Source organism: Seriola aureovittata, chromosome 6, assembly GCF_021018895.1.
Source record: "Seriola aureovittata isolate HTS-2021-v1 ecotype China chromosome 6, ASM2101889v1, whole genome shotgun sequence".
Lineage (NCBI taxonomy): Eukaryota > Metazoa > Chordata > Actinopteri > Carangiformes > Carangidae > Seriola > Seriola aureovittata.
The window spans coordinates 21148384-21173607 of NC_079369.1; the positions used below are offsets into that span (position 1 = coordinate 21148384).

The following is a 25224-nucleotide window of genomic DNA, read 5'->3' on the forward strand; positions in this document are numbered from 1 at the left end:
AAAATTTTCTTTTAAATATTTTAACTCTAACTTTCGTTTAATTTGACATTTTTGGTTTTCGAATGTTCCTGTATGTGACATTTGGGGTTAAATATTCATACAGAGCTCATAGCAGATTCATTGTATCACACTGTTGATGCTCTGTATTTCAGAGCATGATATTATTCATCCATCACAATTTGGTGAAGCAGTCTTGTTTGGAACTACAAATAAAAAATTTCTCTTACAAACAAAAAAAAAAAACCCACTGTATTTCAAAACACGGTACAAAAAATTATTTATTTCCAAATATATCCCTTTGCTTCCTATGGACAAACAGTAGTTGATAAATTAATGAAAACACACAACAACATACACTTATTAAAAATCTTCATTGGTGTCTGAAACATGTCGCACACAGGAAAATGGATTGATTGTAACAGACGGTTTTTGTTCTTTAACAGCAGCGATGCAATAAAATGACTCAGGACTCTCTTCTCTTTTGGCAGTGCAGATGAACTGATGTGGTGCAATGCATGCGCAACAGAGGGAGTGAATTGCACCACAAACTGCTTTGAAGAAGAGCAGAGGCCCGCAGAGGTCGACTTACAGTATATATAAAAATTTTTTAAAAAGTCATGAAAAAACGATCACCTCAACATACTGTCAATATTCTGAGATTCTGCAAAGAAAAAGAAATCCCTTCAGGTTATTTTACTTTTGTCTCATCCCCCTTCCTGAACCCACTTTTCTTGCCCTTCAAAGCATTTTCCACTGGAGACTAACTAGTACAGTATAAACAACAGATAACTAAATGACAAAAAAAGTCTACACTGTGCTCATTCCTTCAGTCTCTGCCTCGAAGCTGATTTCGAACACAAGGACAAGGTTACAGGCCCCATGGGAGTGTGTCGACAGTACTGCGTTACACTGCCAACGCCTCTGACAATATTGTGCCTTATTAGTCATCGATCTGGTCGCTGGTGTTAGTTTCCGTGCACTGGGGATTATGTTCACAGTGCTAAAGGTGATGACACATAGGCAATGAATGTATATTATAGAGGTTCTGATATATGCCTTTGAGAGGGAGGAGGATGAGCAACTGAGTAATAATGTATGTGGGTAATAAAGTGGATATTAAGGACAAAACCCTTACAGTTAAAGGTGCTGAGAGATTTGCCAGGATGTGGTGTATAGTGGTTAAAAGAAAAGAGAAATCTCTCGGCTGCAGTACATGGCACACTTCTGATCATCATCATGGTCCTTTGTGAAATAAGAACTGACAATAACCCATCACAGTTACTGTATACTCATGTTGCACAGTAGAAAGCCAAGAACTCAAAATAGATCAGGCTTCGTTCAAGTCTATGTTTGAGTATGTTTTTTTTTTCTTTCTGAGGAAAACTACATTAAAAATAATGTGTTGTTTCCCGAATTCTTCTCAAGTGGTATCACATCAAAAGTGAGGAAATGGGAGCTTGGCAGAACCAGACAGTGTCACAAAGTTATCAGTTCATTATTCACATATTAAAACATTTCACTGGAGTCCTGAGGAACCCTTACAAAAAAAGAAAGAATCACAGGTCAGAGGTGATGCCACAGCCTTTCCTGTCTGAGCTGAGTGAGTCCTCAGAGGAGGGGATGATGTCTTGTTTCCGCTCAGAGTGGAGAAAAATTTAATGTGTCCTCCTGCACTTGTCCTCTGCTGTCCATTGCAGACGGGGAGCCGGAAAAGGGGAGAGGAGAGGAGAGGAGAGGAGAGGAGAGGAGAGGAAACAGACAGAGAGAGAAAATATCCATTCGTCTAGCAGCATCTGTGCCCTTTAGTTTGTCCGGAGCTGGTAATCTGCCAAGAAATGTAACAGCAGAGCATTAACACACAGCTTTCTTCCACTCATCACCCTTTGCACATCACATCACTGCCAATATAAGCCCCATTAAATCCCTAAACAAGATTTGCACTAATACTAGCTGTAGTGTCACTCTACTAAATCATATTACCAGTATTTAATACAATAATTTACTTAAGTTGTAGACTCTGAAGAGTCTTTCCAAAAGAAAATGATCCTTTATGACTGTCAGCATTAGTAATACAGCCATCTTCAATTAGCAAAATCAGATGTACTGAATTATCATATATAGCCAAGGTTGTTCAATAACATGTAAGTTTATATGGCCCAAAATATATGGACAAGAATTTCCACACATACTTTTCGTGTACATAAAAAGTACACAAGAATGTGTATGGTTTGAACGTCAAACAATAATAGTTTTGACAATTCCATGTTTTCAACTTTGTAGAAACAATATTGGGAAAACCCGCTCCGATTTCAACATGACGGCGCCCCTCTGAGCCCGGCCCATAGAGAGCAGAGGTGAAACCGGTACATCCATGTAAGAAAACCTCACTGATAATCACACTGGTTTTTGTAATAACACAAAGAAATAAAAAGATCGAAGCCTTTTTATAAAAGTTGTTTACTCCAAATGCTGTTGTTTACTCAGCTGGTCTGATTTTAGCGGCCTTCAACAACCACCATTTCATCTCGTAGGTTAAACGTTGTGGCTCCACAGAAGAGGCGAGTCCATGAGCGAGTGGAGGGGTCGTGAGTGTTTCTTTCTAATAGCCACTTTCGTCTTTTAGTGGATGCCAATTTGGCTATGAAAGTGAACAGTAAACCCCAGGAATACGTCATTTTTTTCACAAAGACTGATGACAGAAATGCTAAATGAGAGACTAATTTTCTTGTGCTTTAATGGCCACAAATCCCTGCAGTCTTGTCAAAAGCCCTTCCAGAGGAGCGCAGCTGTTGTAGCATCAGATTAACGTCCATGAGTTTTGGAATTAGATTTTATGTTAAACAAATACATAAGGATTTAATGATTGGACATTTACTTTTGCCCATGTAGTGAATTAAACCCTCTGAAGACGCTTTGCTTCCAATTATGAACATATCGTCAATTCCCAATCCAAAATCATGTTATATCAATAATATTATGTAAACATCCATGCTTGATTAGCAGAGCTCTGCGTGTTCATTTCACTATATATGAGTGCAGTCTATCAGCTGGAGCGTGATGGTGCCTGATCAATTTCTGAGCAGTGACCGTGTCTGACAGTGAAGTCGTCGCTTTCTGCTGTACAGTGCGACGGCTAAATGCCTGTTCATCGCTCATTAATAAGTCAGCACGGTCCGTCTACAGTATCAGGGTATTGTTTAATCAGTGTGAGTGTGTCTGTGTGTAGTACTGAGTGAAATGTGATCACCCCCGTCCTCCCTCTGCCCCTCCCTCCCCGCGCTGCTGATGGAAACGGTAAGAGAAAGGTGATAGCCTCCTCTCCCGCCCCCCCTAACTTCATCACTCTTCGTTCTCTAGCTCGTGCTCATCTTTTGTCCTTCTCCTTCCTCTCTCTCTCTCTCTCTTGCTTCCTTGCTGATGTTACAGCATGGTGACAGTCACCTTGGCGTTAGCTGAGTGCCACCCTGGGAGCCTCCTGGCACTCCGTGGCATCATTCAACCTGCTCAGCACCTGACTCGTACCTGACAGAGCCAGGTAATGGATATGATTCATGTAACAGAGTATGGTTCATTCCTGGGGTATATGGCAGGTATGAAACTTAAGGGTTTCTGGCAGAGGTTCAGTGGAGGTATTGGGCTTCATCTCCATATCATTTCCATTTGCCCCCCATTGAAACAAGTGAGCTAGTAAGAAGGATTTTTGCTGCAGTCTCATCAATATACTGTTGCTTTAATGTGGCAATATGCAATGATCTGTCCAACAGTCAAGCATGTGTTTAAGTTAAGATATTGCTTGCTTATACATTTCAATATATTTTTAAGGTGAAATCGCAAGTTCAAATCTCACGAACACTCAAACATTTTTCAGTCCTTGTCTCCTCTGGTGTCACCCTTGAGTTTGATGAATGTGATGCAGTCGGATTAATTCCCAGGGCAGCGGTTCAATCTAAAGAGACCCCAGGTACTAGCTTTGCTAAACAAACCTGACTGCCTCGACTTTACAGTAGCCCTGTACAAATTTAGACAACAAGCATTTTACCCCAGCCTGAACAAAGAATTCTGCGCCACGAGCCAGAAGCCCTGTAAAGTGTCTATCCCTGGCATCCTGTGTGGTGTCACTCTGAGCCCCTGAGGCCATGGTTCATGGTGATAGAGCCAGGTAATGGATATGATGGATGTTACACAGCTGGGTTCATTCCTGGGGCACACACTGAATAGTGATGAAGAAAGACCGATTCTGACACTGCTCTCACCAGGAAAACATCACAGTTAACCTCAGGGTAACCTCTGACTTGCTGACGGGTTCAGACTTGGAACCATCCTGCTTTTTAAACAACATAAACTTCTCTGTAAAAGTGCTGTGGTCAGTATCTGTTATTTTTAAATCTGCGCTTGCATTGGGTGAGGGGTGTTGAGTGAGTGTCAATGTTACCTCTGTGAACTTTATTTAATGCTTTAAATCCAGGGATGCAGGGGTCTGATCCACTGGATTTGACCAATTCATATAACACTTTCTTCCACACTCATCATTCAGTCACTTATGGCAACTTTGAGTTTTAGCACCACCACAATCCCTGATCTCATGTTACCTAAAAACAACCAGAATGAGTTCCACATATTGAGATGTACAGTTTTTAAATGTGGAAAGAAGAGAGGGCTAGAATCAGATAGGTACTCTGAATCTACAGATGGATCAGTAACGTTATTGAGAGAGAAAAACATAAGATCAGTGCATCCCTATCGAAACTCAATCTCAAATTGGCAGTGCGTGTGTATTTCAGTGTGTTATTTTCTCACCTCCACTTTGTGTGATGTAGCGCACCCACGGTAACGCCTGGTAACCGCTCTTCTCTATGATCTTTAGGTAACGCACCTGAGAAACGCAGACAGGTTAAATGCAGTTATTTCACTCACTGATACACAAACACACACTAACATCATCTGTACTGGTTATACTGTGTTTGCTTCACTATGTTCCCAGCAGCTCACTTATCGCAGATGTAAATAATGGTTGTCCAGTGAAAACCACGTATCTCCAACTGTGATTTTTGAATTTTTCAGATAAACTGATGGGATTCATATTTCTTCTTCTATTTCTTTTGAAGGTAATTTGTGATTTGTTGTATCCTCCAATCTGCCCTTAAGATGTAGTGCAGAGAATGTATTACAACTTCTTGAATCATAAAGACATCGATGGCCAAAGCTCTTTGTCAAGTGACAATCAGCACCACTGGCTCCCAGCAAGAAACCACAGATTAATAGCCCCTTCAAAAGCTGATTTGATTATAAGTAAAACTGAATTTCACAGTGTTGAAAAGTAAGAGGTTTCATTTTGGAGATGCATGGTTTTCACAGGGCAGCGATGAAATGTACGAAGGTAAAACTGAAGCAACCCAAGTTTCTTACACTGAAGTGGGTAAAATCATATATATTTCACACAGTATATATTTATTTTTAAATTATCATTTTGTGTCAGTTGTGTTTCATTGTGAAGATTTACACCCTGAGCTGTGACGAAGTGTATGAGGGGATTTTAAACAACAGGAACTTGCAGGAATGTGAGAAGACTTAATAAGTTATCTGTTTAGTCTAGTATTAGTAACAACCATTTGCATTCTCATCCCAGTGCAGCCACGTGTGAATGTGAACCGGTGCGTTGTTCAAACTGTGGTCAAACAAGAAACTAGGATTTAAAAAAAAAAAAGGGTCCAACCTGAATCCCAGACACAGTGAAATAAGGGATCTCAAAGTTAACTGTGATTGGTCTCTTGGCCTCCAGTTCATCGCTCTCCACACTGGGAAGCCCAAAGTGTGCTCGCATAATGTACTCCTTACCACCCTGCGCACACGCACACACACACACACACACACACACACACACACACACACACACACAAATAGAAAAGAGAAAATGCCAGTGTTGTTACTGTGTCAGTTAAAACATTCAATTTCGAGTTTAAACGGTTCTATGTGATTGATGAATTCTGTTCTCAGGCATCGAACTCCAATTAATGCACGGTTGTTTTGTCCAAAATCAAAACAAACTTTATATTCATGGCAATGTGAGACAATTCCCATGTCACATCAGGGTGAATCAGACATCCATTTATGGGATTTTATCATTTGCAAAACATATCTAGGCCATAAAAACATAAAACAGGTTAATCATTGTCTGTTCCAATGATTGTGCAACACATTATCTGAACACTCAGTTTGTGAGTTTGTCAGTTTGTTTTACTTGCTGGAAATCAGTTACCATTTTTGACTTTAAAACCCATGAAACTTTGGTTTCAAGCCACTATTTTCTCTGTAACAGTTAAAATTCGTGACTGAATGAGCAACAAAGTTAGAGTTTAAAACATGACAAATTATCCCAGTTGTGTAGGTGTGGGTTTATCAGCTTTGATTGGCAGTGGTCTGGTAATAAAAGCAAACAACCCACCAGTTGTAATAATTGTTTTCAAAGGTTGTAGGTGTGTGACATCACTCGTTTCCAGCTGAGCCCTGCCTACTTCAAATCAGTGAGAAGAGCTCAGACAAAAACAAATACAGAAGCTTTCTCCATGGAAATAACCACAGCTGTTGAACATTGGCAGAGTATTGTGTGTTCATGTAGAGTCCTGTCTGCCATAATAAGAAGCTGATTGAGAAAATCGAGCTTTAATAAACTGAAAAACCACTTTCATACAAAAACTCCTTTGCTGAACTATCATTTTAGCTGCCATTAAACAGATTTGGTGGAAAACCTTATTATCCTTTCTAGTAAATGGAGTAATTTTTAAAAGCTTTCTACACTCCCCTTATTAAGAACGGGTGATTTTTGTAGAAGAATTTAAAAAAAAAAAAGGACAGAGCTGAAGACCGACGGAAGGTGGATTAGTGTGTTTATCTCTCTCTTATCACATTAAAACCGCTGCTTTATATTTGTTTCCTCGAAACGCCATCAAACATTACAAGTAAACTGTGATTTCCTGTTAGAATACGTAATTTTACAGCATTCAAAGGTCGACGGTGACGGAGAAAAATGTTCTGCAGAATAACGGTGTGTCACCAGTAATGGCAGTTCTTAACCCTCCTTGACAAGCTGAAGGTGTAATGAATTACTGAGGAGATATCGGAACTTGACAGATAAAGGAACCTAAAGTGAATTAATGGTCTATGAGGTTTTTAAAAAGGCATTGACATTTTCTTTTGAGGAACTATTTTTTCTGAGATGGGAACTGAAGCTGAAAAAATTAGTGTGCGTGTGCGCGCGCGTGTGTGTGTGTGTGTGTGTGTGTGTGTGTGTGTGTGTAGGGAAGTTGATCATAACGTGATAAACTGCTGTTTGTTGTGTTGCCTGTCACAACACAACTTCATTATCAACACTGGAACTGTTTCAAACTTCTGTAGATGTGATGTATCATGTCTTTGTCATTAAAACCTGATAGTGATGGAAACAAGGCAGCACTGTTCTGCAGCGTCAACATGTATTTCAGGCTCACTAACAGGGAAAGACTTGATGTTCCACTGCACCACGCTCTTCTCAGGCACCCACTTGGCGCTGCCTGTGCTGGTCTTGAATTTGGGTGAGTCAGCATCACTGGGCACTGGCACCATAATGGCCACGTTGTTGGCAGTGGACCGACTCTTGAACTGACTCCGAGCCTGCAGAGGGCGACAGAGGACAGAGTTCAAATGTCACCTGAAACCTTTACAACAAAAAAGAGCATACGCATCCAAGTTCACATCATTATGCACGCTGCAGCTTGTTATTTTTAAGCGTGTGTGGCTGCATCAAACAGATGGTGAGCTGTGATCCGCCTGAGATGCATCCGTCATAAATACTAAATACGTTGGAGTGAAGGGACTAGACGAGTGAATAAGGGCATAGTCCCCTGTGCTGTATGTGTGTGTTTATGTTTGTGTGTCACTCATCATTACCTTCACCTTGATCTCCACACGGCTGTGAGAGAACTTCTCAATCACACTCTCGATCCATATGAGAGGCTTCACCTGTCAGAGGGGGGGGGGCAAGGTCAGAGGGGTGAGCATCGCGCTGAAGTGCATCACTACAACACAATGTGTGTATAAGTGACTTTTACCACTGCTCTTTAACATTCCCACTGCCACAAGCACTTAAACACACACTTAAACCTGCAATACATGTACTGTATATGTGCACAGGCTAGAAACAGATCCGTGATGGTGTCTATCAGTCGGTCAGTCTCTGATCAGCATCACTACGTGTAGACAGTGTAAATGAACATCACATTGTTTCATGATATGTTTTGTGCAAGGATAAAAATATTATAAGGATAAACATTCTTGTGATGGTATATGAGCAGATGTTTGTGTGTGTGTGTGTGTGTGTGTGTGTGTGTGTGTGTATCCTACTCACTGTAGTGTTAAGGCGGTAGGACATGAGCTCGCTCTCGCCATCAGGTGGGATGAAAGAAATGGTGCGGTCGTTCTCGAAGCGTGACAGACGGACACACTGATGGAACTTCACATCCTCCAGCTCCACTGTCTTACTCTTCTCTCCTGACACACACAAACACACACGCACAAACAATACACAAAACAGAAAAAAAAAAAAAGATTGAGAGCTTTCCACGCAGCCTTGGGGAAATCAAGGTCAAGGTAATGATGACTGACAAACATTCACTCAGTCTCTCTCTCACACACACACACACACACACACACACACACCACACACACACACACACACACACACACAACACACTGTACGCACAGTGTGCTACCAAATCCATCTGCCCTCTTCTTGTCCCCCCACTGAACTATTATTTAGCTGCCACACACACACACACACACACACACACACACAGTATGCCATCAGAACATGCTGCCGTCATCTTCTCCCCTACTGAAGCCCATTTAGCTGCCTCACAAATCCATCCACACCTGCACTAACACACACACACACACACAAACACACACACACACACACACACACACACACACACACACACACACACACACACAAGAAAATAAATAACTATAAATAACTATTGAACTATCACCCATAAACAAAAACAAACATCTGTTACTGTATTTAAGGAGTTTTTTCATTTCTCTGCCAAAAAACCTACAATTTGATTTGTTGTCAAAAGCTTCTGATTTATTTTTTGTGGAATGAATCCATCCACTACACTGATATATGACTTTATTATGGATTTATTTACACCTATAAGGAGATGTCAGTGTCCTGCCCACTGTATCACTAGTAATGTGACTACAAATGCACACAACCATTTATTGTAATGAATTTGTGCCTATAAGCTGCCAAACACAGAGATATTCACTGAGAATTATTTAAGAAGATGGTATTATCACAACAAATTCAAACTATCCACAACTCACTACTATTTTCATTGCTGACTAATCTGTAGATTATTTTTTTCAACAAATCAGTGAATGGTTTAGTCTTTAAAATGTCGGTGAAATTGAGAAAAATTGCCATCACAATATCCCGTAACCCACGGTGTTGCATCAAGTATTGAAGCTTTGGCCGATCGACACTGCGAATCCCAAAACAATTTTTCTATTATAAAACAGAGACAAGCAGAATTGTCTGTTGATCAACTCTTCAGTTCACATCTAGTATAGAGTTGTGTTCATCAAAGAAATGCTCTACCTTTTAACCCATATCTTTAACGCTAGGGTCCTACAGAGGCTGCCGTGGACGAGAATCGGCAGATTGTGTGGACTAGAACATTTTCCTTGTTGACAAAATCAGACTTTTCCAGACAACTCTTCTCAAGGGTGGAGCAAGAGATGTGGGCCTGCTGCAATAGGCAAGTTAAAAGCATGACCTCTTTAATGGAGGTATCTGTAGTCTCAGCTCAATGTTCTCCTCATCTGTGGCTAATGGAGGGTGCTGAGTGGTGGAAAACCGCTGTAATGACTGTGGGCCTATGGGCCTTCAGCTAAATCCCCCATTGAACAGTCAGCTAAAGCCCCAGTTCACCTGTTCTGAATGCAGCTCTGGACCGGGCCTGTCTGACAGAATGTGTGTGTGTGTGTGTATTTGTTGTAGCTTCCTTCTTCATTGTTCTCTCTCTTGAGTGTGTGTATGTGCAAGGGTTTATGCACGCATGTCTATTGATTTTGCTTTAATGTGTGTGTGTGTGTGTGTGTGTGTGTGTGTGTGTGTGTGTGTGTGTGTGTGTGTGTGTGAGAGAGAGAGCGACACTTCCTCATGCATGAATGGGGACTGGCTGAGGTCAGGTCTAGAGAGAGCACAACACTCCTACCTAAGCAAAGCAGGGAAGCCTTTTAGAAATGCTTCTCTCCTTCTGTATGTCACTAAAACACACACACACACACACACACCACACACACACACACACAGTACACGTACATTGTACACTCACTTGCGTGCGTGCGGTGTTATCAAGACGAGACAAGAAAGAAAGGTCAAATGGGACGCTCTCTGTCATTGCTAGGACCTAAGGGGCCGGAAGAAGAGACAGGTGTGTGTGTTCGTGTCAGGGGAGGGGTGAAGATGCAGCACCGTCCCCTGTGGTTCACCTTTATGGCTGCGCTCACCTGTTTCCATGCTGTTAATACACAGCAGCAGACAGGGGGAACCTAATCTGTTTTCTGTCTAATGTCTCAAAGGAAAAAAAAAAGAAAAGGAAACAGGAAACAAGCTTTATAGTGACACTTGGTGAATGTTTCTGCCTTACAAGAGCTTTGTGTGGCCTCAGGGACAATTCAATTAACATTTCTTAGCACTTGGAGGTCAGAGGCAGAGAGTATGTAGCCAGCAGAGCTAAAAGTGGATTATCCACTCCATAGGTAAACAACTAATCAACTATCAAATTGTGGCAGATTAATTAAGTCATCTTTCAAGCAAAGAGGTCAAACATTTCTTGGTTCTATCCTCTCAGTTGTGAAGATTTACTGCTGCTCTTTGTTTTACATGATTATCAACAGAAAATCTCTATGTTTGCCTCCGTGTTTTATGATCTGCTCCTATTTTAAGTTGCTGTTGATAGAAACCCACCTTTCTCCATGTTTACCTGTTGTCTTGATTAATTCAGTGGGCTGTAATGTATACATTATATATTGGCTAGTAGTGAGAGGGTTGCCGTGTTACGTAACGTTATGTAGGCGTGATAAGCTCCAGCTTCAGCCTACACCTTTTCGGCCAATATTGACATATTTTATTTCTATGTGTATTTACTATGTATAAATATCAATAAGGACCAAAATGAAATTGAACTGAACTGAACTGAACATTTCCACAGCATTTATTCCATCAGCACAACAGAGTCATATCATGCTCTAAGTTTCTCTTTTCTTCTCAGAAATGCTGTTCTCGCTTACTAATTTAATTCCACTTCATCATGAAAGAGACCCTTTAAACAAAACAAGTAATCTGAAGATGTCACTTTGGGTCTTTTTTTTCGTTTAGTCTGTATCATTATATGAACAAGATGAGGAGCTGAGAAAATAATCAGCAGATTAACTGATAATGAAAATAGTTGCAGCCTTAACAGCAAGAAGTGAGCTCATACTGTCCTCATACAGGCTCAGAACTATTTTATTTTTTGAGAAAAAAACATAAAACTCCCCCAAAATCAAAAACTGACAATAACAAGATTCAAACAGACAACATCACTGAGAAGTAATTGTGATTATTCTCAGGCAGCTGTAGACGCTAAATGACCAGAAAGTTCAGATAGAACCTTTTACAGGTTATGTAATTCAATGTACTAGTTTTCAGTTAGTAAATAATATAAATGTAACTTGTATGACATTAATTTCAGTTCTGTAAAGTGATAGTTCTGGATTTCTGCCAGCAGAGGGCAGTGTTTCATGATTTATACTAATTCGTTTCAGCTGCATCCAGCTGTGATAAAAAGTGCACATCATGCAAATATGTTAATCACCAAATGACTGGGAAATGATATGTAAAAAGTGGAACGGCTGAAGCTTAGAGTGCAAAACACATTTTAATATTTGTATCAATATTCAGCGTGAGCGTGGGTGTTTCTGTATCTGTCTGCGTGTTTGTTTGATCATTATTTGTGATCATTATTTCTGAGGATATGTTATTTCCCAGACTGCAACACACAGCGGGGGAATTGTGGGCTGCATATACAGGATATTCACAGACCCTCACCTTTCATCTGCAGGGCTGTAGCCCGGGGTGAGGATTAACTCAGAGGCAAAGAGACTAGACAGTGATGGAGCCTTTCCCCTTCAGTAAAGAGCCGTAGGGGGGGAAGAAATGTAGAAAGGGAAAGGGCGGAAAAGGGGGAGAGGAGGAGGTGGAGGAGGAGGAGAAGGCACAAGGATATGCACGGGGAGATGTAGCAGCGGGAGACGTTATTGGAAAAATTGGGAAAGTAGAAGGAGAGGAAAAAGGAAGATGAAGGAGGATGAAAGCTAAGCTGAGTGTGGGATTGAGAGAGTGAGGGGTTAAGATGGAGAGAGGAGGTGAAGGTGGAAGAGTCAGGGTGAGCTCACGGTGAATAGTGAGCGAGAAGGAAAGTGTTCAACCATCAACTAGAAGCATATTTGCAAATCATTTTTAAACAAAATTTATATAAGGTACAAAAGATCACATGTTGAATTTATGACCTGTAACCTGATGCCACTGGATTTTTATAAAATAATGCTTCCTCATGAGCAGATTTGATGTATTTACTGCTGATCAGGCAGCACAATTATTTTGTCGAGCAAAATAGTTGCAACTAAGGTCAAAAAAAAAGAGAGAGAGAGAAAGCCCAAACATCAGTAATTCCAGGATATCGTATAAAAACTACTTTAGCTATAGCGCTAAACAACATGAGAGTGGGTGAGCGTCTGTAGATGAAGGGGCTAATCTGACAGAGCTGTGGGGGTGAAATACAGTCAGACAAAAACACGCTAACAACAGTTCAAAATAACAATTAAAGTCAAAATGAGATTTTGTCAACACACGCAGCTCAAAGTATTTTCAGATGTAAGTGTACACGCTGACTTCTCTGATTTCTGGTGAAATTCAGGTGAAGTCCACTTTCGATATGATTGTTTTGCTTCCTCATAAATGCTTTGCCACACGTGAAACCTGTAGGCACTGAGACGGACTCACTGTTACTTACTGCCTGTGATTTCAAACAGCACTTTGTCATTGAGTCCCAGTCTGAGTTCAGGCATCCCCGACAGGACCACTTTGAGCTTAATGGTGCCCACTATTTCACTGCGCAGGACGCTGCCGTTGGCGCTCACCTACAGGAAGAAGAGCATTGTGATCACTATTAAATATCTTTTCATGGCTATGATATCAGCTTTACAGTCAGATCTAGTCAACTGTGCACTTTAAGTTGCTTTATTTCAATAATGATACTACAGAGATCAGCAGTAGGATAGAATCACAGGCATAAACAAACCGACTGACACCTAGAACAATCTTTCAGCAGACATAAACAGACTGAGGGACAAGACTGAAAGACTCTCAGCAAGCAGTGTGAGAAATGTAAGCAGTGTGACACTGGTGAGTAAGAAGACGAAAACGCTCTGAAACATTTTTAAAAGTCCCTAATCACAAAAAAGGAAGTTGAAGCTGCAGTGCTCTGACAGTGGTTAACCGTATACATCTTATCAGTTTCCCCCTGACTCATAAAAACCAGCAGTATAATGTTGATTGTCCATGAGGTGTTGCTTCAAAGAAAAGAAATTTGAGAGGAAAGTCATTCCTCTTCATTGTAGCATTGAAAGATGCAGCACGTTCATGTATACAAATGTGCTCTGTTTCTTTTGCTGCAGGAGTCCTTGTCTACGCTCCTCAAAGGGGCTATTTGTACGTTTTCTCTGCCGACGAACGTGGTTACTTGGTGATGGCTGTCGCTTGACAGGAGCCATCGTTGTCTTCATAATACAAGAGGTTATAATACGTCATCTGAGCAGTGCTATGTCTTCAGGGCAGATTGGAGGCTACAGTGAGTCGCTATCGGAAAGTCACAAGACGGACAAGACAAAAACCTGATGTATCCTATAATGTAATTTATCTGCTGAGTTTACTGACTAACCTTTGAAATACACTGGTAAGTTACTCATCACTGTACACAATGAAGAAATGTAATTACTACGACATGCTACACCGAAAGAGAATGGATGATTGTTGCTATTAGAAACCACTTCCTTAGAAATTCAATTCAAGGAAAGAGGAAAAGTATTTGGAGGAGTCAAAACATGTCAGGGTTTTGACAGAGACGATTTTAGCACCGACACAACCATTTAGCCTCACCACACACAAACACTTCTATTTCAAACACAACTGCTCAAGAAAATCCATCAGTGGGGTATAAAAGCCGGATAATAATGGATAAAGAATGAACAACTAATGCTGTGAAATTTCTTAACATGACCTGTTTGAGCTGTTAATCTGCGCCATCCAGGCATCACAGAACAAATCTTTAGTCCTTGGATGTGTAATTTCCTCACAATTCATCACTGATCATCGAGTGAATAAACTGCCTCATTCTGCAGTTTTTACTGGGGCTGCACGATATGTAGAATATTGGCGAATAGCAGCGTAATAACAGATCTTACTGGTGTTGGGAATAATTTATTTAACGTCAAATATCCAAAAGTGTTGGCCGCTTTCCTGTTCACTGAGTGATGAACGATATCCATGTAATGCTTTTGATAAAAGAGGCGCTGCAGCTACTTTCTACAGTATGGTGCACCCCTGTGATCCAACGTGCAGCTCTGCACAACATCTACTTCACTGAGCTGCACAATTGAATCTGAGGTTGAGACTAGAGACAAGCATTCACAGACACACTACATTATTTGTACTAATTCCCAACAGCATGGCAACTGGGCCATAAAAACTTCATTTTTAAATGGAAGCTGACTGATACTATACAAGCTTTCTACTAATATCCTCAGCAAATTTAAACTATGTATAAGATGATCAGCAATGATAAATGTAATACAAATTAAAGCGACGAAAAAAATCTAAAATCTCTGACTTTGTCAACTTTTTCTCCTCACCAGTAGATTTACGGACTCAATGACGTCCATGAAAACTTCGTTCTTCCTGTACTTGATGCCCTCCGACCGCCAAGACACTGCGTTGGTGACGGTGGCAGGAGGTCGAGGAGCCCCGACCTCTAATTTATGACCCTGCTGGGTGATATATCTGAAAGAGACAAAAGGCAGAGAGATGTTTCAACGGGGGTCAAACTGTTTCCAAATTCAGTGTGTAACTGTGCTCAGCGGAAGACCTGAAAACACATGCAGCAGCAGCAGCAGAAAGTGCTGCTGCTGCATGTGTTAAATTATAATTTAATTTCTCAGTCGCCTTTGAACATCTGCAGAGAGGAGTAACATTGTTTAAGTGTCGTCAACAAAGCTCTTACTAAAAGAAATCTAAATGGGAAATGGCAACAAACAGGATGCGTTAGCAGCAACATGAGCCCAATCTCTCTAGAGGAATGTGCTTTTTTTTTAATACTTTGTATTAATCACACCTCATGACTTAAACTAAATTAGTTACTCTAGAGTGAATAAATTAAAGGAGCTTGTGTTGTATGAAGATTATTCATGGATGTAATTAGAAAATGAAGATTGACATGAACCCATTGTGACTCCAGCCCAGATAATAATGTGGCTTACATGCATTTGTTTACATGATACCGCACTGTCAAGTATGCTATTGCTTTTGTAAATGAAACACCTGCATCGAGTGGCTCAAAAGGCTTTTTGGGACACCCGGAGATGCCGGAGCAACTTTAATATGCTTCGATTTTGCAAGAATTTAAACCTATACTTATCTAATCTATTTATTTATTCATTCATTTGATGGTGGAAAATCTTCTTCGACTGTGTTTGGAGGTGTGTTTCTGGCCATTTAAGTCTAGTCTTTTCAGCTCTGTTCTTCAGCTACAATGTGCTCCACTAAGTTCACCAGCTAGCTGTTAATGTTGTCTGTGACAGTCTGGGCAGGTAGTGGACAGTAGACTAACAAGCACTCCTTAAAGCTTGGAGGAACTGCAGAGTCTGCTGAAGACTCTCTCTGGGTTTATCACTATAAGCTAAACTCACATTACACAGAGTCATTTGATCCATTGTTAATATAAAAATATTGGTGTTGCAGCTTTAAAAAAAAAAAAAAAATATCATTAGATTCATTAACTTGCCCTGCTCTCCACTTAATTAGATCAAGCCTTGACTGTGGAAAACACAAATCTATTTAATCTATTTATACATCACTGTTGATTCATCCATTGATCTATCCAGTAACTGTGCACTGGGTTGTCTCCTAGTTTCTTGGTGCACAAGCCGCAGAGCTGGTTTATTTTACCAGTCCTCTCCGACTTTGTCCAGGGAGACATAATGACTTGTCATGAGAATAGAAGGGAGCTGTACTTAGACAAACAACATGTGACCGCGCCTGTTTTTACCCAAACACCTGCCCCCCATCACTGTTTATTTCTCACTGGCCTCATTTCTCCTGCAGAGCAACTGCAAAACCCAATCCGTTTCCCCTGGAATATCATGTCTGAAACAGTTATTCCAGTTTTGGATCTACAATTTTTTGTATTTTTGTCTTTATATAGATATTTCAATCTCAGCTTTGTTCTTTGATCAGTGTTTCCCTCAGGCTGACAGCTTCATGGAATATTCTGGCCTGACTTTCCGACGCTTAGGGTCAACGTATGTCCATCTATGGCTTCAAAGGGATTTATAACACTGCATGAACAGTTTTTATTGCAATTAACATGAAAAGCTGTCAACCTCTCTCTCCTCTTCTACACTGCATGTGTGTGGAGAGTCTGAGACACACAGTGAAACAGAAAGCAGACTCATCGCTAAAAACAGCCATAAGTCATTTCCCTACAAATGACTTATTTGTACAGTGAGCTAGACGGGCATTTCAAGACTCTTAGTTACAAACAAATTGGTGCTATTAACGTGCATTTGAACCAGCTGTGGAGGTTGGGGTTTAACAATCACACGAGTACATGATACAGATGTCGCGTCGTCAGGTGCCTTCGATCTGCTTAAGTTAAACTCTGTCGATTGTTCAAATTTAAATATTTTATACAGCTAACACAAATAAGAGGATTCGCGTCCAACCTGCACTATCTCTGAAGTAATTTCTCATCTCCGCCCTTTGTGTTCAGGTCCTCTGAGCCCTCCTCTCCCCCTTGTCTCCTTTCCTGTTTTCAGTCGTCCCTCACCTTGTCTTCTCCTCCCCAGGTCTGGGTATTTTCCCCAGAGTCAGTGACATACTGACCCACTGTTCCACATGAATGTGTTGTCCTCAAGTTCCTCTTTCACAGAAAAGAGGAAAAGGTGCAGTAGCAACAACAATGACACCATTTCCATGACCTACAATTACATTTTTTTTTTGTGTGTGGCTGTATCTGTTTAGAAAATCCTGCAGCCCAAAAACATCTGCCTACAACAAGATGGGTGCAGTGACACAGCCACTGAAACTGTGTTGATGCAGACAAGGGCACAGTTCAATGTTATTACTTATTTTTCAATGAAACTGTGCTCCAGATTATTATGACCATCCTGCATGATGTCCTGTGTGTGTATATGAGGCCCTTCCTTTGACTAAATACAACAACTGGAATCATGTGTGTATTTCTAATTTGCAGTTTTCTAATTTAGAGATGGGCTGCACACAGTTATGTAGAGGTCAAATAGTGTGGGTACTAATAATGTGTCCAACTTGCTCCAGATTCCTTACCAGATGGCACTGAGCTTCTGGAAGCCAAACTTGTTAGGAAACAGTTGCTTGTTTTTACATCCAGCAGTCGTGGAGCAGCATTATCATTCATTTAGAGTTGTGTTTCTGGCCACTTGGTGAACGTAAGTCCAATATTCACTCTCTTTTAGCTCTGTTTTGCTCTCTACCAGTCCCTGAGGGAAATATCTGGTTTTAGCTGCTAAATGCTCCACTAGTTGCTACCTGTGTGTGTCTGTTGTTTGGTGCTGGGCAGATAATCTGTGCGATCGGTTTTTAGAGCTTTATCTCTGAAAACAGTTGCCTGCCAAGGCCGAACACTTTGAGAATGGCAGAAGTGGAAAAAAAGGGAAGTTACTAAGCGAACAGTTAAACAATGATCTGAAACCCATTATAAGCTTCCATAAAGCTGAGGGGAACTGCAGAATCAGGTGCTATCTCTCTGTAAGAATAATGATAATAAACTGTATTTATATAGCACTTTTCCTAACAATATTACAAAGTGCATTAAAAACAAAATCACCAAAGATGTTAAACAATAAATAAGTATTAAGTATTAACAACATCCGGTGTCAAACATTTCCAAATACTTTCACAAAGAAAACTTTTAAGAAGGGATTTCTTATTATTATGAGCAAAACCAGGTGAATAAATCAGAACGGTATATGGGAGCAAAGGCCTTACAGGCAGGCAGTAAAATTTTAAATCAACTCTAAATTTATCAGGGAGCCAATGTAGAGAGGTAAGGACAGAGGTGATGTGATCATGCATCTCTGTCCTGGTAATAAGCCTGGCAGCAGCATCTTGAACCAAACGGAGATGGTGGAGGGAGCCCTGGCTGAACCCTGAGTAAAGTGCATTACAATAGCCAAGCTGAGAAGAGATAAAAGCATGGGTTCGTCACTGCGAACGACTTCTTTGAGTTACTGTCCGAGTCATGAACCATGAGGCCAAATCAAAGACTACTGAAGAAACACAAAACAAAGCAAACACTAATAGAAACGTCTTTTTTTCAGTTCAACTGTACATTTCCCATTTAATGTCAGCCACAAAAAGTGCTCAATAAACAAGATTTAGATTGACTGACAGATTGAGGTAAAATTTTTCTCCCTCGTTTTCCGTCCCAGTTCCTCCCACCTAGAGGGTCTAGGATGCATGTTGACACATAGCAAAGTCTGAAAGTGCTGAGAGATGAAAGGCGGTGACAAGTGGGCTTGGGGTCGACGTTGGGTTGTTTTGTTGCCGTGCTGTTTGTTCTGTTTTGCCCTGATTCTCCTCAGAAATGCTAATGAAACGATATGGAAGCTGGGTTGGCAGCAAACTGGCAGATTAGCATAACAATAGCAATCATAACAAACACACACACACACACACACATACACACAGACACACACACACACACACACACATATGAAGGTTTATAAGACGACACACACATGAACACCTTCACATGCATATGCATCCTCACAGTCGCACTTTCCCAGTCTCTTGCATCCACCCACACAGACTCAGGCATACACACACACACACACACACACACACACACACACACACACACACACACACACACACACACACACACACACACACACACACATGTTCACACACATCCACACACGTTCACACATTGATAGTCTCACCAGGTAGGTAGTATAATGTAAGAGAAATGTAAGAGTGTTTTTGTGGTGGCCAGGGCATGAAAATGTCAGAGAACTGGAACAGCTTGCAGACACAGTGAATGTGTGTGTGTGTGTGTGTGTGTGTTAGTGTGTGTGTGTGTGTGTGTGTGTGTGTGTGTGTGGGTGTGCACAACAGTGAGACAACACTTTTGTGTGTCTCCTTGGAGAAGTGAAGAGCAGGGCTTTTCTGTCTGAGAGTCTCGAGTGTGTCCAGCTGATGGTGTCATTGTGTTTGAGTGCCAATAGGAGCCTGGTAATTATCAGTCCTATTCAGACCCCAAACACACATACTGTACAGAAAAACACACACACACATACACACACACGCACAAAATCTCAGCCAAGCCCTGGTGCACGAACAGCACAGAAAATTAAACATCAATCACACATTAGCAAGAAAAGCCCAATTACATGTGAAACAATAAGGAGTAAACAATAATACCAAATATGCAATATTTCAAATATACAGTTAACTGTTAATCAAAGACAGAGCTGATCATGTTACTGTGGTGTTGCAGGCTTGCTATCGAGTGAATGCTGATCTATTTCCTGAAAAACAAATGCCTCTCAAAGGAGCCAAAAAGCAAAACAACCCCATGTACACCGAGAACACAAAACACTTGTGGAGCCCAAGAATAGTAGTTGTCTCAGTTCATTTCACTCACTGAAAAACGCTGCACCATTCATTATAGCTTTAGTCACGAGCTGTACTTGAATGAAAGAAAAAAAAACAAAAAAAAAACAAAAACAAATAGGCCCATAACACTTCAAACAGAATCATAATGTGCTCTTATTCCCTCTCTCCTGCTGGTCACTTACATTATAAAATATGAAGCTATTATCTCACTGAAAAACTGTCACATTTTGTTCCCTGATGGATGATGCAGGTACCATTTGAGCTAATGTGGCTGCATTAAAATCAGACTGGAGTGCAGAAATTATGGTCTTTGAGAGTTTGAAACTTTAACCTTATACCATTATCCCTTCACCAGCCTGATTAGTCCTCCCCTTACATGCCAGAACACGGTGTCCACACACAGAACTGATTCAACTTTTGTCAAGTTCTCATGGCGCAACCTTTAGGAAAACCAGATCTAAAACGACTGCTTCACTTTGAAGTTCCTTCACTCGTATCTAAGATCCAACCTGTGCCGAGATATTAAGTTTCTACACATAATCGGACTAGTAGAATTTTATTGCATCTACTATCATAGATTGAGTAATAATTGTCTTACTCTTGTAGGATCTTGCTGTCAGTTGTCTGAGGGAAGCCGAAGTCCATCACTTCGTCCATCAACTCGTACACTGTCACAAAGTTGTCGCGGATGCTCTCCTCCTCGAGCTCCTTAAAGTACTCCTTAAACACCTGCACGTAGAAACAGGAATCCTTAGTTTGGGATATACAGTACTGTACATTAAATGATAAAATAAGGTTTATTACATGCCATTTATTTGGCTGTATTTTCATGTTTTTTTTGTATAGTGTATCGTAGGTTGGCAGAGTAAATCTCTACCCTCTGTTGGCTGTATTCATGAATCAATTCAGAAAGCCATGGGAAGGTGCATTTCTTTAATTAACCATTAACAGTTTAAACCTGTTGATTACCCGTTGACTCACTGCTGAGTTAAAATAAACATGAACAAAATAATAAAATAATGAATAAAATAAAATAAAAAATAAAAAAAGAACATGAAAAAACTTGGTGAAAGGCCTCGCTTTTTCCATTACTTTTTATATCTGAACAGTTTATCGTGCATTGTTGTTGCTATAGAAGAGCCTTATTTCAGCCAACATGATACAGATCCTCACTAATAGAAGTAGAATCAGGTTGGCTTGGTCATCAACACATTTCAACACAAACTGCAGAGGGCTGCATTATAACTTTACAACTTTTCCCTTCTCGGGGTTAAAGGTTATAAAAGTAGTTTGACATTTTGGGAAATGTACTTAATTACTCTTGTGCCATAAGATAGATGAGACAATTGACTGGACTCCAATACGTGTGCGGTTAATATGAAGCTACAGCCACCAGCCGCATAGCTTAGTTTAGCTTAGCATATTTTAGCATAAAGACTAGAAAGTGGGGGGAACAGCCAACCTGGTTTTGTCCAAAGGTAGCCACGAAAACATCTCCCAGTGCCGCTAAGGCTCACAAATTAACGTGTAAAAAAACTATTTGCAAGCCAGTTAATTTCTTGGTTTGGCAACTCACAGTGACCGCAGGAGTCAAATCAACCAAAAAGTAGTCCAGCACATAACGTAATGTAGTATTGTGACATCTGTTTTTATAAGCATATTTAATATGCTTATAAATATATATATGCCATATTTAATAAGCATAGGAGTGTGTTTCCCAGGAAGGATTTGGACTCATGTCTCAGAAAAACAGACACACCTGGATAATTTTATAAAGAAAGGAGTACACGAGAGCAGCGTTGGCATTCTTCTTGGTCATCGCCACCACTGAAGAAAAGACTGTTAAGAAACAACTGCACATTTACAAAATGACAGGCAAAGAATTCGAGCTGAAGAACATGCACATCGATGTAAATCAGAAGCAGACGAGATACAGACATGTGGTGAATATCTTTTAGATACTGAGGGTGGTTGTGAGATGAATGCAATGAAATAAAAAAAAGTTACCCGAATGCATCACACTCTCAAGCAATTGAGAACATGGCCACAGGGAGGTAAAAAGAGCTCAGTTGTCTAATGCAGTGCAGTGGGAATACCACTTACTCACAACTGCAATATCATGCTGAATTAATAATGTGCAAGGAAGTTTGACTGCCCAATCTCACCATGAAAAAAGGAGCAGATACAGGGCATAACACATCACAGTGATTCTGTGTTCAATTTTTCAACTGGCTGTGATACATGACGTGATAAGACAGAAGCTCAGAGGCTTCCTATGGCTCTGCAGGCAGCTCAGGAAAGAAGCCGTTCAGGTAAATGTATTAGAGGCTGTAAGTCTCTGCATATTTATTCATTTCTCTACAGATATGATAATGAACACCCACGACAGACGGGAAGGTTGTGACACTCTAGATACTCACTCTCGGAAACGATACTACAGTAAAGTGGTGAATTCAAACAGATGATTACATTCAAATTCTGTTTACTACAGCAAAGGCCCCTTCGCAACAGATACAACAAAGCACATTAATCAGACATGAACTCAAAACGGATACAGTAAAGGTTGCTGTGTTTGATCCACATGAAGTGCGCAGAGCCATGGCTGACCAGCGGCGTCATCTCAGCCTCTTCTTCCCTCTTCATCAGGATGGGCATGAAGTGGTCAATCTCGTTCATGTCCATGTTCCCCATGTAGTTACGGCAGATCAGCACCTGGATGCATAACAGAAAGAACAAAATATAAAAAAAAATGGTAGAGGACACTATTATGGAGCCACTACCCAGACGTAAAATATTTATAGTTTTTGGCTGAAATACCAAGCCTGAGCACTCAACCTTAAAGACGCTTCAAGAACCGCCAGCTGGCTACAACCCTCAACCTCCTGGATGCACGTAATACCCCTTTACAAGTTCATCCACTGAGGAAATGTGCAAACTGTGTTTCCAACTTGAATATCTGTTAATGAATGATGAATGACCAGGTTCTCAACACGCACACACAGAGCTTATGCAGACTTTACCAAACACTCAGAAGATTTGAAATTACAGCAAACAAAGGTGCGCAAACTTCATAAACACAAATGCTGCTTGAAAGTTAGAAGACATGTGTTGACCCTGAACCATGGTGGTCTGAAAGCACATACCATGTAACTGCAACATCTGCAGTTCAGTCCTGGCCAAGGATGTTTGCTGCTTATCTTTCCCTTTGTGTTCAACGGCAGAATAAAGGCAAAAAGCCCAAAAGGTTTTTTGGGGGGTTTTATTGTTATCCGAGGACATTATACAAACTGGGGTGTCTATAAAAAATTAAATTCACTCCTACACTGTTAAAAACATCCATGTGTGGCTTTCAGTCCATTCCAGGAGATATTTTGTTCAGTGTCTCCAAGCAAACAGAGCAGGTGCTGTTATTTTTAGCCATATAGCAGCGTGGTCTGCCACTTTGGTTCTGACTGACTGAAACATCCTTCTATGAAATTTTGTTCATACATTCTTGACTTGACTCACCTTCTTCACAAGAGCGAGAACCTGTTTGCAATAAAAGGTGGGTGTGGACACGAAAAGTAGGGCCTCATGACCACATATTATATACTGTCACCAGATAACCTGATATTCCTGCCTTTTGTTTAGTGGACTATCAAAACAAACTGCTGGGTGCAGATTTTAATCTAAGACATTCTGACATTTGCTAAACACTCCATTGTGAACGCACTGAAAATAATACACAGCACCGAAAAGGAACAATACAGATCCAAACAACAAAAAAAAGATGACCCAGAACTCAACTTACACAAGACACATAAGACTTTGAACTTATGACAAAATAAACACTTACTTTGTCAGAATGGGCAGAAACATTCATGTTCACATCACACAATTGCACAATTAAATGTATTTTCAAACTATTTTGATGCCGTATCAAATTGTGAGTCGCAAGTGCGACTGCTGTAACATTTCCAATCAGCCTACAGTGTTGTTCACAGAAATGACAAGATTAGCCTCAGCCCCCAGAAACCACCACACCCCCTTATTTTAAAGGAAACACACACACACACGCACACACACACACACACACACACACACACACACACACACACATAACAAGATGAGTCAGCAGTCTTGCTAGAGTCCGGACACACACAGTGAAGTGAAGAAAGAGATCAAAGCTTCTACGCTTGAGGGATCTAGATCTCTCGCTCACACACACACACACACACACACACTCACTCACTCACAAAGTCCCCCCCCCTTCTTTAATAGAGGACTGTGTTGCGCAGGGGTCACACAGGAGCAGATGCAACAAAGGCAGGAGGAAATAAGAAATAAAAAAAGGGAAATTCCAGGAACGTAAAGTAATCTGGGAGAGAAAAGAGGATATGAACAGGCCACTGCTCAGCTTCTATGAGAGGAGACAGACACCATAGAGCCAGGAGTTCAGAGGTCACCAGAGACACAGAATGAGGTTTAGACAAATCTTTGTATCAAAAAGAGCTGCAGTACTGAAGGTCCCTGTAGAAATGTCCAGAGATTCACTCCGTAGTTGTGAAGCTAAACTTTGATAGATAGATGACAGTAAATATATCCTCTGTTTCTGCCATTATTGTTCCTGGTTATCCCATCAGAAAGAATTTCAGTGGCAGCTTCTCCACAGATCCGCCTTCAGGACACAAACAGGACGAGATCGGCAGATTTACTTGAGCAGTACTTATTAATGCAGCATACAGTACATACATACATGATAAATATCGATGGATCTACAATCATAGTGTATTTCATCAACAAGCACAGGGTTCATGTTGGTTTGAAATTAGTGCTGAAACGGAAACTGAAATTAGTCAAGCAACGGAAAACTGGTCATCAACAATTATGATAATCAAATTATTTTTCAAGCCACTTATCAAGGAAAAAATCCAAATATCTGCTGATTCAAGCTTCTCAGAAGTGACGACTATCTGCTTTTCTTTGTTTTGTATCAGTGGAAACTGAATATCTTTAGGCTTTAAACTGTCGGTCGACAAAATAAGAAATATGACGACATTGTCTTAAAACTAGAATTACTGCCTGACCATTGTATGCCTTCGCCAACCAGTCCAGTTGCAGTGTATTAATATGCGGTCAAAAATGTGTTTTGTGAGGTCACAGTGACCTTTGACCTTTGACCAACCAAAATCTAATCTGTTCATCTTTGAGTCCAGATGAACGTTTGT

The 25224-nt window shown here is 40.6% G+C and overlaps 1 protein-coding gene across 1 annotated transcript in view; it reads right to left on the reverse strand.

Annotated features, from left to right (window-relative positions):
• Positions 1-260: 260 nt before the first annotated feature.
• ap1m3 (adaptor related protein complex 1 subunit mu 3) overlaps positions 261-25224 on the reverse strand; it is a 29483-nt gene continuing 4519 nt past the window's right edge. Inside the window, exons 2-12 of the mRNA XM_056379101.1 lie at positions 22573-22729; positions 21777-21844; positions 20616-20746; positions 14995-15142; positions 13098-13224; positions 8381-8523; positions 7924-7995; positions 7489-7647; positions 5714-5839; positions 4798-4873; positions 261-1825 (exon numbers count right to left, since the gene is read on the reverse strand). Coding sequence (XP_056235076.1) covers positions 1803-1825; positions 4798-4873; positions 5714-5839; positions 7489-7647; positions 7924-7995; positions 8381-8523; positions 13098-13224; positions 14995-15142; positions 20616-20746; positions 21777-21844; positions 22573-22729 — 1230 coding nt within the window. The 3' untranslated portion in view covers positions 261-1802. The remainder of the gene's footprint in view (positions 1826-4797; positions 4874-5713; positions 5840-7488; positions 7648-7923; positions 7996-8380; positions 8524-13097; positions 13225-14994; positions 15143-20615; positions 20747-21776; positions 21845-22572; positions 22730-25224) is intronic.